Source organism: Cylas formicarius, unplaced genomic scaffold (assembly GCF_029955315.1).
Source record: "Cylas formicarius isolate icCylForm1 unplaced genomic scaffold, icCylForm1.1 PGA_scaffold_10__41_contigs__length_53128322, whole genome shotgun sequence".
NCBI classification, from domain to species: domain Eukaryota; kingdom Metazoa; phylum Arthropoda; class Insecta; order Coleoptera; family Brentidae; genus Cylas; species Cylas formicarius.
Genome location: NW_026844214.1, coordinates 47,668,771 through 47,685,665, shown reverse-complemented (window position 1 = coordinate 47,685,665; position 16,895 = coordinate 47,668,771). Strand labels below are relative to the sequence as shown.

The 16,895-nt window shown below is 34.5% G+C and overlaps 1 protein-coding gene across 3 annotated transcripts in view; it reads right to left on the bottom strand.

The window, feature by feature from the left end:
* The window catches only part of LOC132696374 (semaphorin-1A), a 785,898-nt gene that overhangs the window by 70,037 nt on the left and 698,966 nt on the right, over positions 1-16,895 (bottom strand). For all 3 annotated transcript variants that reach the window (XM_060661169.1, XM_060661178.1, XM_060661187.1), the window contains one exon: positions 11,391-11,586. In XM_060661169.1, coding sequence (XP_060517152.1) covers positions 11,391-11,586 — 196 coding nt within the window. The remainder of the gene's footprint in view (positions 1-11,390; positions 11,587-16,895) is intronic.

Sequence of the window (16,895 nt, the reverse complement as noted above, 5' to 3'; positions counted from 1 at the left end):
ACTGACTTCGACGTGAGAAAATACTGCGGTAAAAATGCAGCATACAAACATCGACGATCTGTCAGCGGCCATGTTGTTTGTTGAAAGCCGCAAGGTCTTATGCTGCCATTGGTGACAAACGAAATTTTAAATCTCGTGCTTGGGCACGTTGAATGGACCTTCTCAAAAAAATTTTACATAGTTGCTTCATGAGTTTCTGTACTCTCAGCATAGCCAGGGCCTCTATATGTCTAGTAGCTACATAGTTCCACCACATGAACAATTCTTTCTGAACCTTTATCGAATCTCTAGAAATAATGAAACCGTTTTTGCAAAAAGAAGGAGACGAAAAAAATTTGTTATAAGTGAAGACGTGAAAATTGGTGTTCTTGTGCATATTGTGACAATTAATTATACTCTAACTTTTCCTTTAATACTGCCTTAAGGTTCTTTGCAGAGCCTTTTTTGCCATTGGTATGTTAACTTTTCCCGCAATGCCATAAATAATTTTCGGTATATTTTGTGGACTAACGAATCAAATTTTTCAAATTCTGGAATTTATAATCTAATCATTATGGGTGAAGTGAAAATTTATTGCTAGTACATCTCCGAGTTCGTTTCAGCTTTAACGTTTGGTGCGGTATAATTGGTTCTCGCATTGTTGGTCCATATTTTTAGGATGACGCGCTGACCGGTGAGCGGTGCATTGCAATTATTACTGAAATTCTGGATAATTTTATAGATGAGCTTGATTTTATAAGAATCACCATTTAGAACAAGATGGCGCACCAGCTCATAACTTCAGAAATTTCTAAGGCTTTTAAAGGCAGCAATAAATATAAGATAAACCACATAGATGGTAGAACAATATTGAAAGCCCACTCAATAGAAAAATGTGCTCAAAAATATATTGAAGTACGAAGTTCTTTAGTTTTATTTTCTATTTTCTTACTTTTATGTTTCTTAAGCTAAATAAAACAATAAAAACAAAATGGAGTTTTATTACGCAAGCAGTCTAGTCTATTATAGAAATGTATTGATAACCATCAAATATTTTTTTGTTTTCATCTTCGTAATCAATGATGATGATTAACACTTAATTTAGATCAGCCTATATAGACAAAATGAAGGAATGATCTACAATCCAGCAGTGTAGAACAATTAAGAAGCAATAATCTGCCCCGTTAATCTCCTTTAATCCATTATGAGCAAGCAGCGTAATATATTTAATATGGAATCGTGAGCGATGACAGATATTTTCACGGGTTCTGATAGAGAAGAAACTTTAATAAGAAACTCAGGGTTGTGCTCCACAGAAAACGTAAGATCTATTCTAAGTGGACGGAAACATCCGTTTGTAAACATATCTTGATATCCAGAAGATTTGTAATAGTATACTATGCAATAAATGTGGTAAACGGCATTTGAGTTACGAGTCAGAATAAACAAACGTCAAAATTCATGCCGTGCGGCAAAATCTCCGTAAACATCCGAATGCTCCCAAACCCGTGCGGCAATATTCCGGAAATGGCCGATGAGACGGGATCCGTGGGACAAGAAACTCACATGGTAAAGTGACTTTCTTCGCGGTGTATAATTAGGTATTTTACAGAAGGGAGTAGAAAATAGTATATTATGCAACAAGTGCGGTAAACGGCTCCGCTCGTGCCAAATAAACTCGTGAGTCAAACGAGTTTATTTGGCACGAGCGGAGCGAGTGCTTAATAAAGGAGTGAGATAAAGAGTTTTTCTACTCCCGTTTGTAAAATACCTAATTACCTACCGACCTAGCGGGCGGAAAGCGTAACTTTACCACGTCAGTTTCGTTACCATGAATCGGAGCTACTTCGGACAATTCCGGGATTTTACTGCACAGATTTGGGAGCAATCGGATGTTTTCGGAGATATTTCCCAAGTTTTGAATTTTGACGTTTGTCAATTCTGACGGTCATGTCAGTGAATGTATTCGTGTTGTTTTGCGAAAATGTACCCAAAAACTAACGGTCGTAGAAAAAGTATGCAACACGTTCGGTAAACTTTTTAAATTACTCGTTTATTAAAAACTCGCTCCGATGGGCTCCGCTCGTGTCAAATAAACTCCTGAGTCAAATGTCGTTTACTACTCCCTAGTACACAACACGTTTCGTAATAGTATATTATGCATAAAGTGCGGTAAACGTCATTTGACTCACCAGTTTATTAGACACGAGCGGAGCGCAGCGGAGCGAGTTTTTAATAAACGAGTGAGTTAAACAGTTTACCGAACGTGTTGCATACTATACTTTTTCTACGACCGTTAGTTTCTGGGTACATTTTCGCAAAACAACACGAATACATTCACTGACACGAACGTCAGAATTGACAAACGCCAAAATTCAAAACGTGGGAAATATCTCCGGAAACATCCGATTGCTCGCAAACCCGTGAGGTAAAATCCCGCAAAGTGGCTCGGATTCATGGGAAACGAAACTGACGTGGTAAAGTGACGCTTCCCGCACGCTAGATCGGCTTGTAATTAGGTATTTTCCAGACGGGAGTAGAAAAATAGTATTACAGTAGCCTGTTGATGTTGATGTTGACTTTCGTGTTCCGAATTAAGTCGTGTTAATTAGAATTCCTCCTTCGTCAATCGTTTCGCGTTCCCAATCAGTATCCGATTTCGAAACCGACGGTCACCCCCTACCCCCCACCTCCCGCACTAGTTTGAACCTGCCGAAGTTCCTCTCTTCTGAGCGGAACGTGTCACGGGACAAGGCTTTTCCGCTGCGAATAACTGAATTAATATACGCGCGCTCCAAACTTTGGCACGGAATTTCGCAAGGGCTTATACAATTCAATTTCGCGAGCATTGATAAATTGCCTCTTGTCACCTGGGGACACCGAGACGTACGTCTTTCGGACAGACTCAAACGGTGAAGGATATTTTACATACGCACCGCCGTTTGGGGATGCCGGATATTTCTTTCTTTTATTATAATAATATTAGAAATGATTTTCTACTGGCGCAGCGTACATGGTGTTTTGAAAAAGTTATCTAGTGTTGTTTTTGGTTAATTTTGAGTGTTTGGTCTGGATTCCTATTAGGATTTTTGGGTTTGCCCTGCTCACTACATATTCTATCAATAACTGAACTGAGGTGGCTTTTACTTGATGAAAAACCATTTATCAAAATAAATAATAACTAAAAGTTCAGATTTTCACGAAATTATATATTTTAACATAACAATTGTTTGGACCACACCGTGTCTTCATCAAATGTAATATTTATAAACTACCTGCTACTATATATACCGAAAAATGACCATAAAACCTTAATTAATGTTGTTGGGAAAATTTAAGTTCAATAAAGGAGAAGTATTTAAATTTAATTGATCGTAAAGCAATACGTTTGAATGTCTCGTTTTGTTAATCTCTATGACTTCCAATAAATTTAATTTTCTATTTTCTACCTGATTTTTGAGATTTTGGACATTTCGATTTATTGTTTTTTAAATATTTTCCTATTGTGTTGTTAGTTCTGAAAGCTATTTTTAAACCACATTTTGAAAATGTTTCGAAACTTTTTCACTAGGTTTACATTTCCATTCACATTTTTGACGACAGTTTTGTTATTTTACATACAGCCACAAAAAGTAGAAAATGAAGATTAACAAAATGAGGCAATTCGAATGTATTGCTTAACGATCAATTAAATTTAAATAACTCTATTTTATTGAACTTAGATTCTCACAACAACATTAATTAAGGTTTTATGGTCATTTTTCAGTATATATAGTAGCAGGTAGTTTATAAATATTACATTTGATAAAGACACGGTGTGGTCGAAACAATTGTCATGTCATAATATATAATTTCCTGAAAATCTGAACTTTTAGTTCTTATTTATTTTTCTATCAATAACCTTTATTTCACCATTTTTGTCTCACTTTAATCGCGAGTAATTTTTTCGAGTTTGGATTTACAATAAGGGCGACGAAGTACGGCATTAGGGAAACGGGTTGCTCTAAAAATTTGAGTCATTAAGTAAATCGGCCAAAAGACAATGCGGAAAATTATAACATATTTTTAAAACCATTTTAAAAACGAAAAAAATATTTTTTGACTGAAATAATTTTGTTCTTAACTGACTGTTTTAATCACTTTGAATTGCTTGATATTTATATGCATTAAAATTGTATTAAAGAAACTCATCGTAATCCAGTGCCTAGAAAAAATGGACACTTTAGGGATAAAGAAAAATTCAGATTATTTCAACAAATATTTTACTACTTAAATAATTCAGTAATTAATAAAATTGGTTGGTCTTCCACAATTGATTAGTTTTGGTCAGTTGGCTAAACCAAATTATTGTATATATTTGATTAAAACTAATTTACATAATGTAATTTTCTTGATTTAAATTTGGAAATGTATATATTTCCGTTCCATGATATTGACGAATTTGAATATTTGTAAATAGTGCTACAGTAGCCAGTGGAAGTGTCTTGAACTATATGTTTCGGCGTTTGGAATGTTAACTAAAAGCATAGTCGGTTTGTCCAGTATTAAAACGTGGCCAATACAACAAAGTCAGTAGTGCGAGCCAAGATGGCTCATGGCTTGATTGCACGTTTTTCTCCATTTCTTTCTATCCATCACTTGTCTTGGCCAGTCCTGTATTACTAGTTCTTCTAAGTTCCGCTCTACTATTCGCATCCACCTAATTCTGGGTCCGCACCTCCTTTTTCTTCCTCTCGTCAAAACTTGTTTCGTTGGTCTAGAATCATCCAATCTCATTATATGCCCTAGCCACCTCATCGTTTTTGGGTTATAGACGGTTCATAATATAGTTCGATTATCGTCATTATTATTGTTTTATATATTATCATCTTTAATGATTTTGAGATACTTTTCGATTTCAGTACATCTATACAAATTACTCCCTTAGCTACTCTCTCTGGTATGGTCAGCCATTATTTTAAGTCGTTGGGTGATATTTTCTCGTATGAGTATTATCATGGATTTTGTTTTGTTTTCATTTATTTTTAACCTTTTTTCTTTAGCTGCCTTACTCATTCTTTTACTCATTCCACTAAGTCCTGCTTTGTTCTCGGAAGGTCGTCCGCGTAATATATTAAGCCAATTAAGTTGTATTTTACTATCTGTGATCACGGAGTCTAGGTTATCGACAGAAAGTGTCCTTGCCTCAATCCTCTTGATACGTTCTTATTATCACTTGATAGGTTGTTTCAGATAAACTCATTTTTATCAGTCTCCTAAGTCTCAATCTTACTCCTATTTTCTTTAGTGCCAGATATATATATTTTCTCTTTTAATCGTGCCATATGACTGAGATATATAGAGGTAAGTTCTGATCCACGCTATTATCTATTATTTGTTTTAACCAATAACGTTTTAGTCATCAATTCTAAAAATTCATCACATCATTTTTAACTAACACGCTCTTTATAGCTGTCAATTTAAAATATTTCCTTACACCGATATTTTTGTTGTACATAGCATCAAATATGTATTATGCAATGTTGATAAATATTCCAATAACATCTTTTTCAAGCAACACTTTTCAAAAATGTAGTGTATTTGTTGAAGTTCCATGGTAATTAGACTGGGGCTGCTTGTAATTTCATTCGATAAACTTTCATCTTCCACTAATCTGTATTCTCCAAACTCTATTTTAGAAACTTAGATAATAACATGACAAAATATTTGATAGGATTTATTTCGTTACCATGGAAATTACTTCGACTTAGACTACAAATTAAATGAGAACCCAGAAAGTCATTGCGAAATTGCTCGTATTTCTTCTACCCTCCCATACGATCTATTTTCGGTATAAATAAAAATCCCAACAACGGAGTGCTGAGATAAGTTTACGGCCAAACGGGCGAGAGCAAAGTCTGAAATATATATGTCGATAAATCACGGGATTCAACTATCGAAATTGATTTTGTAATGGACTTATCGGCGTAATTCATTTTTGAGTTTGAGCCCGATTTTGTTATATTTTTTGAGGAGTCGCGATTACAGTGAAAAACATCAATAGCGGTGAAAACAAATTTAATTGAAAAAGGCAGCTAGTAGAGATCGTTATCTTTCTCTTGCTCATTTGTGTGATATGTTATTACTGTAAATTATAAATACACATTATTATTTAGAGTATAATCCGTGAGGATTTCGTCAAATGAGTCAGTAGAAAATTATATTCATATTTATACACGCAAACACCAATATACGTTTCTTTGCGAGAGAATGCCATATATATTAACCATACCATATAGAATACATGTAAGCATAATAGAAATTTATTATGATTCAAAACATTTTTTTTATTTTATTAGGAACCAATCACTATGCTGCTTCGAAGGATGTCTCCAGGCCGGACAAACATTCACAGAAAGTTTTTTTTGTTCTGTGGACACTTGAATACCACTACACCTGGTTTTTGGACATTCAAGAAGAGCTATTTAGCTGTACGAGTGCTGAATTAGTTCTGTCTTCAAGAGTTTGACAACAGTGTGCGGAAATTAAACTTAAACAGTCATCTGCGAACTCTGAAAAACCCATACAATGCAGAAAGTTCATTAATAAAAGGATAAGTAAAACAGGGCCAAGCGCTATTCAACATACTGTCTACGATTGGTTAAGAATGATTTGAACCAGCCCAGACCTATTCCACGAATTTCGTAGGGCTCCATCGTATTCAGATTAATTTCGTGGTTCATACAGTCAGACGCTAGAATCAAAAAATATCAAAAATATCAGAAGGTTGCAAAGAGTTTGGTGGTTTCACTTTTGTGGACATGAGTTTTTCAAATTTTTGAAGGATTTTGAAGCTATTTCAAGATGTGGAGGCAGAAGAGTCTTATTGGTTTGGTCTATTTCTTCCGGATATGATCTCGAAGTAAAGCAAAACTAGAAGAATTTTGCAAGGAGTTGAGGTAACAAAAAGTCAGTGTACAGAATGATCTTAGTATATTTGCAACTTACCCTTATATTAACGCCAGTTTAGAAAGGAAATGGGAAAAGGAGTTGCTGTGTCCAGCACAGTTGCACGGATGGTCTCATATTTTAATAAAAAAAGTAATGTAAATACTATTCCCGAGTTAGTGAGACCAAGAAAAACTAATGCACATGAATACAGGTTAATGAAACACATTTCTGTGAACGATGCATGGTTTCGCAGTAGATCTGTCAAGAAACCTTTAATTTCAGCTAGAAAAAGAACTTGCATTAGCACAATGACATCTCAACTGGACTGTTGCTGACTGGAGAAAGTAGTGACAAGACACGTTATAATGTTTTTAATGAAACACGTTAGAAGACCAAGTAATCCCTACAGTATGATAGGGGTAGTGTAGTCTTGGGGCCTTGCTTTTCATTTTTGGGAGGTGGATTCTCTACACTTTATTTTTGGCATACTGGACAGGTAGAAGACATTATGGAAAACGTTATGTAACCCTTAACAGAATGAAAAATGCATATTACGATTCATTTTTCAGCACACCTCCCATCATGTACAAGAGTGGTTCGGGCAGAACAATGTTGGAATTTTAGACTGGCAGGTGCAGTCTTCGCACTTGAACCCCAAAGAAAATTTATGGCAAGAAGTAGAATGGCGAATATGTCCGCAGGCATTTCTAAACAAGTATGCAAACTCTTGACTGGAACCTTCGGCACTGCACTAACACACAATAACGCGTTAAAACGCGTTATTTTGTGTTAAACAAGTATGCGTTGATGAGTAAAATTCAAGAATCTTCGGGTGAAGGTGGTAGACAATGATTCTGTAGAAATAATTAGAGATTTGCGAACTTTTTTTTGTCTTTATTTTTTGTTATCAAGTTCAGTCAGTGAAAATGTAAGAAGTCGAGCTTAATAAGAAAACTTGCAAGACTTTTCTCAACACAATTGTTGAAAAAGTTACCCTTCCCGACTTCCAAAATGCGCTTTGAATCCTGACTTGGAGAAAGATTTCGGTGAACTATCGTGGACTTTTCAATTACTTGTAATCTAAGGACTGATGTCCAATAGTGAAGCTATGTGACCCGACACGGCCTTAACGAAGAAAGAAATTTTAGTGTTAGATGCGATGCTTAATTCTACTGTATTCCTTTGTGCGTATTGTTATATCTAATATGCAATGTGTCCCAGATTTGCTTCCCTATACGTTCCGCTCATATCATACCTGGAGCAAAGGTTAAACCGGGAAAGTTTTAAAGGAAACTTACTGTATTTGACGACAGTGTTCAGATTTACGATCGGTCAATTGGTTTGGATGTCGTTTTTCGTCAGTAGATCCAAAACGGTTGAATTATTTAGATTTTTTTTTTAAGACGACTAAGATAAAGGTGTATGATATGTCTCAATTGCCTTTCGTTATCTCGCAAATCCACCTTTTCTTATGGCCGCTACATTGAATTTTTCGATTTTTGGAAAGAGCGAAAACTTCCCAGTTCAGTGATGTCTCGCAAGCGCACAAATGATTTCATCACACTTTTTAAAATTAGCACATTTAAAAGGAGGCTTGGAGGTTTGGAAATTATCGGCGAAAACTTTCATTTTTCTTATGGCCGCCATATTAAATTTGCGATATCACATTTAGGTTATAAGTTATGTTTTAATTATTTTATAAGTAGGCCATGATTTATTTAACATCAGCATTAATAAGTAACACCTAAAAAAACTCATAAACGCATTCAATTTTCAATAGAACATGAGCGACAAGAACATCTCAACACTTATAACATACACGTTCGATAAGAATTGAAAAAGAAATTCGCGATAAACAATTTATAACTCTAATTATGTTAGTAACTGGTTAACTGGTTATTAATTTACAGAATTGCAAAATGACGTCCATTTGCATCAGGGAATTTTCTTCTAAATGTGTCCAAAACTCTTTGTGTCTGAATATTCGAGTTAAGTTTAGACCAATTCAGAAGTAAAATCTACTGTTCACAACAACATAACCTCACATTACAAAAAATTCTGTTATTGGAATATGTTTGTGTTTTCTGCTGTCAGTATTGAACATAATTTTTGTTAAATAGAATAGTCACTTGAATGCTGTTAGTTTCTGCTTATTAACCAATTGATTAATTAGTATTTTGGTGCTTTAAGTCCAACCATGAAATCTGAATTAGAAGAGAAAAAGAAGACATTCAGTTCCGTGAAAAGATAAACTATCCACTTTAAAGGACATTGAAAATGTTAAGAAAACAAAGGACATTTGTAACGAATATCTAGAATACGCATCCAAAATGTATGTGAATCGATGAAACAGTGTTTTCTTGGTTCTTGGTGAAATGATAAAATTAAACGCATTCGAAGTAAATACATTAAATAGTGGATCTGATGCATTTGTATGTAGCAAGTGATGGATGGTTAATGAAATTTAAAAAACGCCGCGGCATAAGGATTTTGTCTGTTTATGGAGAGAGTTTGTCTTGCAATGTGAAGCCAGTTAAAATTAATTTTAAAATTTTATATATATATATATATATATATATATATATATATATATATATATATATATATATATATATATATATATATATATATATATATATATATATATATATATATATATATATATATATATATATATATATATATATATATATATATATATATATATATATATATATATATATATATATATATATATATATATATATATGTAATTGCGACGAAACGGGTCTCGTCTATAAAAGCTTGCCCAATAAAACTAACGTTGCAAATTTTGAAAAACCCGCTGCTGTAAGATAAACAATGAACGACAAAGTAACAATGGTGCAATGCGTCAACGCTACAGGTACGCAGAAATTAGATTTGATAATGGTAGGAAAATCTAAATCTACTGGCTGCTTCAAAAATATGGATTTAGCAGTCGAAAAATGCTAGGCAAACTTTAGATATGCGATATACCTACTGCGATATCTTGTAGCCTTAGGTGCAGAACAGAAGATGTTGTTTATTTAGTTGTGCAGGCGTGTCAGTTATGCAAAACCATTTAAAAATCTCTCTTTGTTAAGTGATTCGATTTTCAATTATTGTAATTTACAGGAGGGAACACTATGGAGTGCGCAAGTGGAAGAAGCGAGACAAGTCGTCCATTCAATATTAAAGAAAATCCTGAAGTAAAAAGTGAAATAGAAAATAGAAAACGTCCAATAAAAACATCAGTGAGGTTAAAAATTATTTTAATTTGGTGATAGAATGGGCAAAAGAAAATGACTTACCCTGTTGTTGTTATTGATAGAAAGAATTAGGCAAGAAGCTAATATGATCAAGACTATGTAATTGCTTTTGTTTGTTTTGCCAATTAGTGCTGTACTAAATCATAGATTTATTAAAATTTGTTTAATTTAAAAAAATACATATAATTATAATCTATCTATAATGTTTTCTCTTGCAAAATAAAGTGAATTCTACACAGTTTAGTTAGTAAAAGAAATAAGTAAAAATATTTTTATACTTTTTTTTTCCTCTATAAGCAACTTTTAACAACAGGAACCTTTTTTATCGAAATTGCTTATATAGAGCGTTCACTTTACCTCATTCTTCGTGTGACACTAGAGGAGAAATCCAGGGGCAAAAGGTCGGCCGATCTAGGAGGCCATATGGACTTCAATAGTGTTATTATCTGGACATTCATCCAGTGGAAACCAGGTTTTTGTAAATTCGACTTCGGTTAGAATAGGTAGTAAACGTTGATTCCAAATCTAGTTGGTAGACGTCTATAGGACCATCTTTCCTTGACAAATAAATCAGAGCCTCCTTTTAAAAGTGCTTATTTTAAGAAGTCAGATTAAACGATTTGCTCACTTGTGAGACATCATTAAACTGGAAATTTTTGGCACATTCCAAAAATTCAATATGGTGGCCATAAGAAAAGGCGGATTTGTGGGATAACGAAAGGCAATTGAGACATGTCATATATCCTTAACTTAATTTTGCAAGGAAATTACTGTAATACTTTTTTTATAAAACTTCTGGATTCCTCCTGCGTCGGTTTTTGTTGACTCGAACTTGTCACGTTTCGCCAATTATCCTGTTGGCTTTTTCAGTTTCAGTCAAGCAGGAGGAATCCAAAAGGTTTATAATAAGCGTCCTTATTTTGGCCGTCTTAAAAAAAATCTAAATAATTTAATCGTCTTGGATTTACTGGCGAAAAACGACATTCAAACCAATTGACCGATTGTAAATTTGAAGCCTTCGCTGTAGGAGCAAAGACCTCTCTTTGGGGAAGTGAATTTCCCCCACTCTTGCAAGATGGCCCGGCTTTTAGAAGCCGCTACTGCCACCACTTTGTAGTGTCGACAAAACAAAGGGGAAACAAGATATTAAGGCGAAATAAATCATGTATTAAAGACCGACACACACGCGCGTTCGCACACAGACACACTTACCGACGTAAATCGCGGTTGAGTTATGATGCGGGTCGTAGGGACACACGGCTTGACCCGGTTTTTCCTTTTCCACGGTGTAATTCTTGTCGAGTATGTTGTATTCGCGGCACAGGGGTTTGAAGGCGTTCGTGCCGCAGAGCAGCAATCGGCCGGCAGCGCTCTTGGCTAATATCCTTATGTAGTTTTGGCAATTTTCCTGAAAACAACGAGACGCTTTGTCATTTTGCTCCCGATCGTCTTTAAGTGAATTCGAGCGAACGTCACTATTGGAAAATTGTAAGAGATACAAGGTCGGTTAAACAGAGGGGAAAAGTTGCGCATTTTGATGATTAATTTAAGACCATCTCTAAATGGATAAAATTCCGATTACTTCCGGGGATATCAAGGAAAATCGAATATCAGCAATTCCTTTTGAATTTTTTCCTGATCTTAATTTAAAAAACTAAATAAAAACAACTTATTTTCTCCCCTGCAAGCTCGCATTATTAGGTTTTAAAAATAACGTTTTTGTTTTGTGCGTGCATCATCAACTTAATTTTTTTAAATGTGGACCTGCATTTTTTATTTAATATTTTAAATGAACTTGCCATTTTGAAAAAGTATATGTATCACACACACTAAACAATACCGCCCTAAAATTTACACAAAAAAATGACGTGGCTAAGAAACAAAAGTATTTTATGTCACACAGTAAAAGATTCATTTCACTTTGCCAACTTGATCAACGGTTGGGTAATTTATTATTATTATTATTATTATTATTATTATTATTATTATTATTATTATTATTAATTTATTATATAGCATTTATTGTCATAAAATACAAATACAATGTTTAAGATACGTCCAATACAGAGTAACTCCGCAGGTGAAAAAAAGACCATACATACTGAATACTTCCTCAGGATCCTATTAGTTAAACTATAATCTACTTTTACAACTAAATACTATACCAAATTTCAGCTTTGCAGGCATTTTTTTTTTAAATTTTGAGAACCAAAAAAAAACTGGAAAAAGAAAAGAAAAAACATAAAAAGAAAATTATCAGACATGAAGAATACGCCAGTCCTCGATGACTTTATATTATCACATATAAATGGAATTTAGTCCAGAATATCATCAGGTGGTACATGCTAAAATAACTAATTTCATAAAAAGTGAAGATTATTTAGAATTATTGATCATTGTTGTTGTTATTGCAGAAGCTCTATGGTGTAGAGCCCTTAGATGGTATGCTATACTTGGCGTGTTATGAACTACGTAGTTTGTTCTAAAACTTGATAAAAGGCTGAAATAGCAGAAATCTATTTTTTTTAACACGTTGATAGTTTGCCCATATCACACATGGTGTCAGGTGTGGGGTTTCTAACATCTGTGGACAACTTAGTTGGTTATAAAATGGTCCACTTAATAAAAGAACGAAATAGCATAGATCTACTTTTCTTTATAACAGTGGAGGTGTCATGGTGTCAGGTGTGGTATTTGTATGATATGTTCTGTGCTCTATTTGATTACATGGTTTAGTGTAGTAAAAGGCATCTCTAAGGAACCCCTGGATAGCAGACTGTGCTTGGTGTGTTGTTGGGGACTCCGGAATTTGTTATAAAACGTTGGTTGAACTTAATAAAAATATGAAACAGCCCAGATCTATTTTTTCAGACGTTGATAGTTTGCGCATATGACACATGATGTCAAGTGTGGAGATTCTAACATCTGTGGACAACCTAGTTGGTTATAAAATGGGGCATTCAATAAATGAACGAAATAGCATAGATGTATGTTTTTTTATCTCTAAGGAACCACTGGATATCAGACTGTGCTTGGTGTGTTGTTAGGGACTACGGAGTTTCTCATAAAACGTTGAACTTAATAAAAACCTGAAACAGTGGAGGTCTACTTTTTTCAGAGTTTGAGAGTTGTATGGTGTAAGGTGTGGGGTTGGTAATATATGTGGATAACGTAGTTTATTATAAACTGGTGCACTTGATAAATGAATGAAATAGCATAGCTATATATGAAGGCAGCGCCAAAATTTCCCGGCCTGAATATGAAAGAACCAAAGTAGAGTAATATTTTTTTATTATTTTTCAATATAATCCCCCTTAACTCCAATACAGTTATTACATCTCTTTATTAATAACTCAGTCCCTTTAAAAAAATATTCTTTTGGTTTGTCTGCAAAATGAGCTAAAGCACCCTCTTTTAACTCAATTTCCTCGTTAAACCGCAGTCCACATAAATCCTTTTTCAAATATCTAAACAAATATTAGTCGCTGGGAGCCATATCTGAACTATAGAGAGGATCCTATGTGTTGGGACCCACACTATAAAATGGCGCTTGTGCAACACCAGCAGTATGGACAAGTGCATTATCGTGCAAAAAACGCACGCCTCTGGTCAGTTTTCCTCGACGTTTTACACGTATGTAGTATGGCAATTTATGTAATAATGTTGCGTAATATTTACCATTGACAGTGGTATTAGTTTCTTTAGAATCTATCAAAAGAATTTCTTCACAATTCCAAATGATCGTGGCTATCACCTTTTTTGTTGACTAGCAGATTCTGAATTTTCTTGGAAGTGCTTCACCCTTACGACGCCACTCCATTGATTCTTTTTTCCGTCACAATAGTTTATATCACAAGCTTCGGTTCCGACCCACAGAGTTCAAAAAAGACCGCGCACACTCCACACGGCCTTGTTTTTGAATAGCCGAAATGTTTTTAGGAACCCATCTTGCACTAACTTTATGCATTCCTAAATGATCATTCAGGATTCGACGAACACTTGTATCACAAAGCTTAGTAATTTCTGAGATTTCCTTGACCTTTAAACGTCGATCACTCAATACCACCTCTTCCACAATCGCAATAATATCTTCCGTTATGACTTCCACTGGTGGACCAGTTCTTGAATCATTTTCAAGTGACTCCTGCCCCATTCGTCAAAAACTTTATGACTGCTCTATACTCAATTTGAGTTATTTCCGACATTTTTTCGGACACGTCTTGTTTAAAATGCTGTCAATAAAAAATTATTTGACGCAAGACTTCATTTTTTTCGCAGCTTACTAAGATATATATTAAAAAGAAGACAAAGTTTTATCGTGATACTGGAGCTGCATCTATGTCAGGCCGGGAAATTATGGCGCTAACCTCGTATCTCATTAAACGGTAGTTATAACATACTTAATAAAAACCTGAAATGGTTCACATCTACATATTAAAACATTGATAATTTTCCCCTATCATACTTTTAACATTAAAACGTTTAAATGAGTACAAACGAGCGAATTTGGAAGTATCAAGTGAACATCAAGAACAATTCGGCGTATGTTAAAGTATATAGCGGGAAGCCGAATTTGGAGCAAACTAGGTGAATAACTCAAAGCTTTTCCATTCTTATTTCGTCGAAACTCGACGAGGATACACGACGAAAGTAATTTCAAGATCTCGGGATATCGAGTGACGCCCGTAGTCTACGTCGCAAGTTCGGTAGGTAATTAGAGATCATTAAGCGGCTGCGGAAGATCTCTCGCGTTCTCCTGACTTATCTTTTACGCCGCTTATGTACAAGGAAGTGAGACATTTTGGTCTCTTACAAACCCGAGACTGGCGGTTATCGATCTTTTACGAAAAGGTTACGGAAGGGCAAACCTTTTCAACCTTTTTTCTGTCCGAAGTGTCCCTTCCGTTCCTATATATATAGGACGTGCGTTATTCGCGTCGTTAAGTTTCGTATTTTAGGAAAGTATTGGCGATTATTTTTGAATATTCGGGAATATTGCAATAATTTTCGCATCTTTTTAAAATGGCGCTTGCTTAACAGATGTCGTTTGTTTTTTCAAATTCCTTATCTTCTGGGAGAAAATAAACCATGTATATGATATGAATGGAGTATATATATATATATATATATATATATATATATATATATATATATATATATATATATATATATATATATATATATATATATATATATAATGTATGTATGGATGAAGTATAATACTTAAAGAAGGCAAACAGTTAGACAAATTAATTACACACAATGGAATAGAACAATGCCCAATGAAAATAAACGCAATTTATTCTTGCTAGTATATTTAAGAGCACTGTTACCTATGAAGAACGCGACTCATGTCACAGAAGCTACAGAAGTAGATTATTAGACGTATTAGAAAGGATAGAACCCGCGAAACTATGGAAGTGAAGCAGAAATTATCGGAAAGCATTCAAATATCCATTGAATGGAGGAGAACATTGCCAAAACAAGTACGTAAATGGACCTCTTAAGGAACAAGAAAACGAGGAAGACCTAGGCTGAGCTGAAGAGAAGCTATAAATAGAAACATCGGAGAAGGAGGATGATTATGATGAACATGAATGGAAGGAGAGACACCTGAAGACGTCAAAGAACGTTATAAAAACTGATGCATATAATCAGTCAATCTACCCTACTCCGGGGGCTTGGGAGTAATAGTTGAAGGAAAAGTATAGAACTATGAAAAACTTTCTGAGTCGAAATGTTCATACTATCTTATTAATGTTCGTTGGAAGTATGCTAGTTGCTCGGGCTGCAAGTTAAACATACAAATTCTACTTCAAAAAACCTGCTAAATTATTTGATTTGAAACGCAAGCCGCAAGGATTTGCCGTATGGTTTATTACTGCTCATACGGATGATAGATCGTTTTAAAATCATTTAAGAAATTAATAAATCGAACAAACAAACAAACAAATAATCAAAAGACCAAGCTAGTAAACCAAATTATAACTTTAGCAGAGATGGAAGAATCTGAGTCTTCGGCACACTCATTTTTTACTGATTTTGCCTTTATTAAATACAATTAGTAAGTTGGGCTGTTTGAAACAGATCCTGAGGCAACTCAAATAAATCACAGTGTTTTGATCAATTCCCTCATTGCGATGCAGAAAGTGAAGTTCTTAACTGCAACAAACACTCGAAATTTAACCAATAAAATCGATTTATGTTACTATTCCGTGTGGAGTACCCCAAGGCTCAATATTAGGGCCACTCGTTTTTAATGTCTATACATGAAATTTGAGTAGTGGTTTACAGAACTACAAAAATCATGCCTATGCTGATGAATACCCCAAATATATTTTTAATTTTATCCGAAAAATTGCCAGCGGTCTATGGAAATTATAGACAAGGATATCAACCGCGTTGATGAGTTTTCAGACTCGCATCAACTCGAAATAAATGCCATCAAATCTTTCCTTATGTTATTTGGACAATCTAAGGAGATAATTAGACTTCACTTTTCAATACGTGTGAAACTTTGATAGTGACTTGCATAAATAAATATATTCAGAAAGCCTCTATAAGTTTAATAAACATTTATCCCAACCGTGACCTTTTAAAAACTAACTTTAAAATTAGATTAGTGGATTCGCTGGTACTTTCTCATTTTAATTATGCAGATGCGGTTTATGGTCCTTGTTCGGATCAAGAAGATGTAACCAGAATACAGAGAGTTCA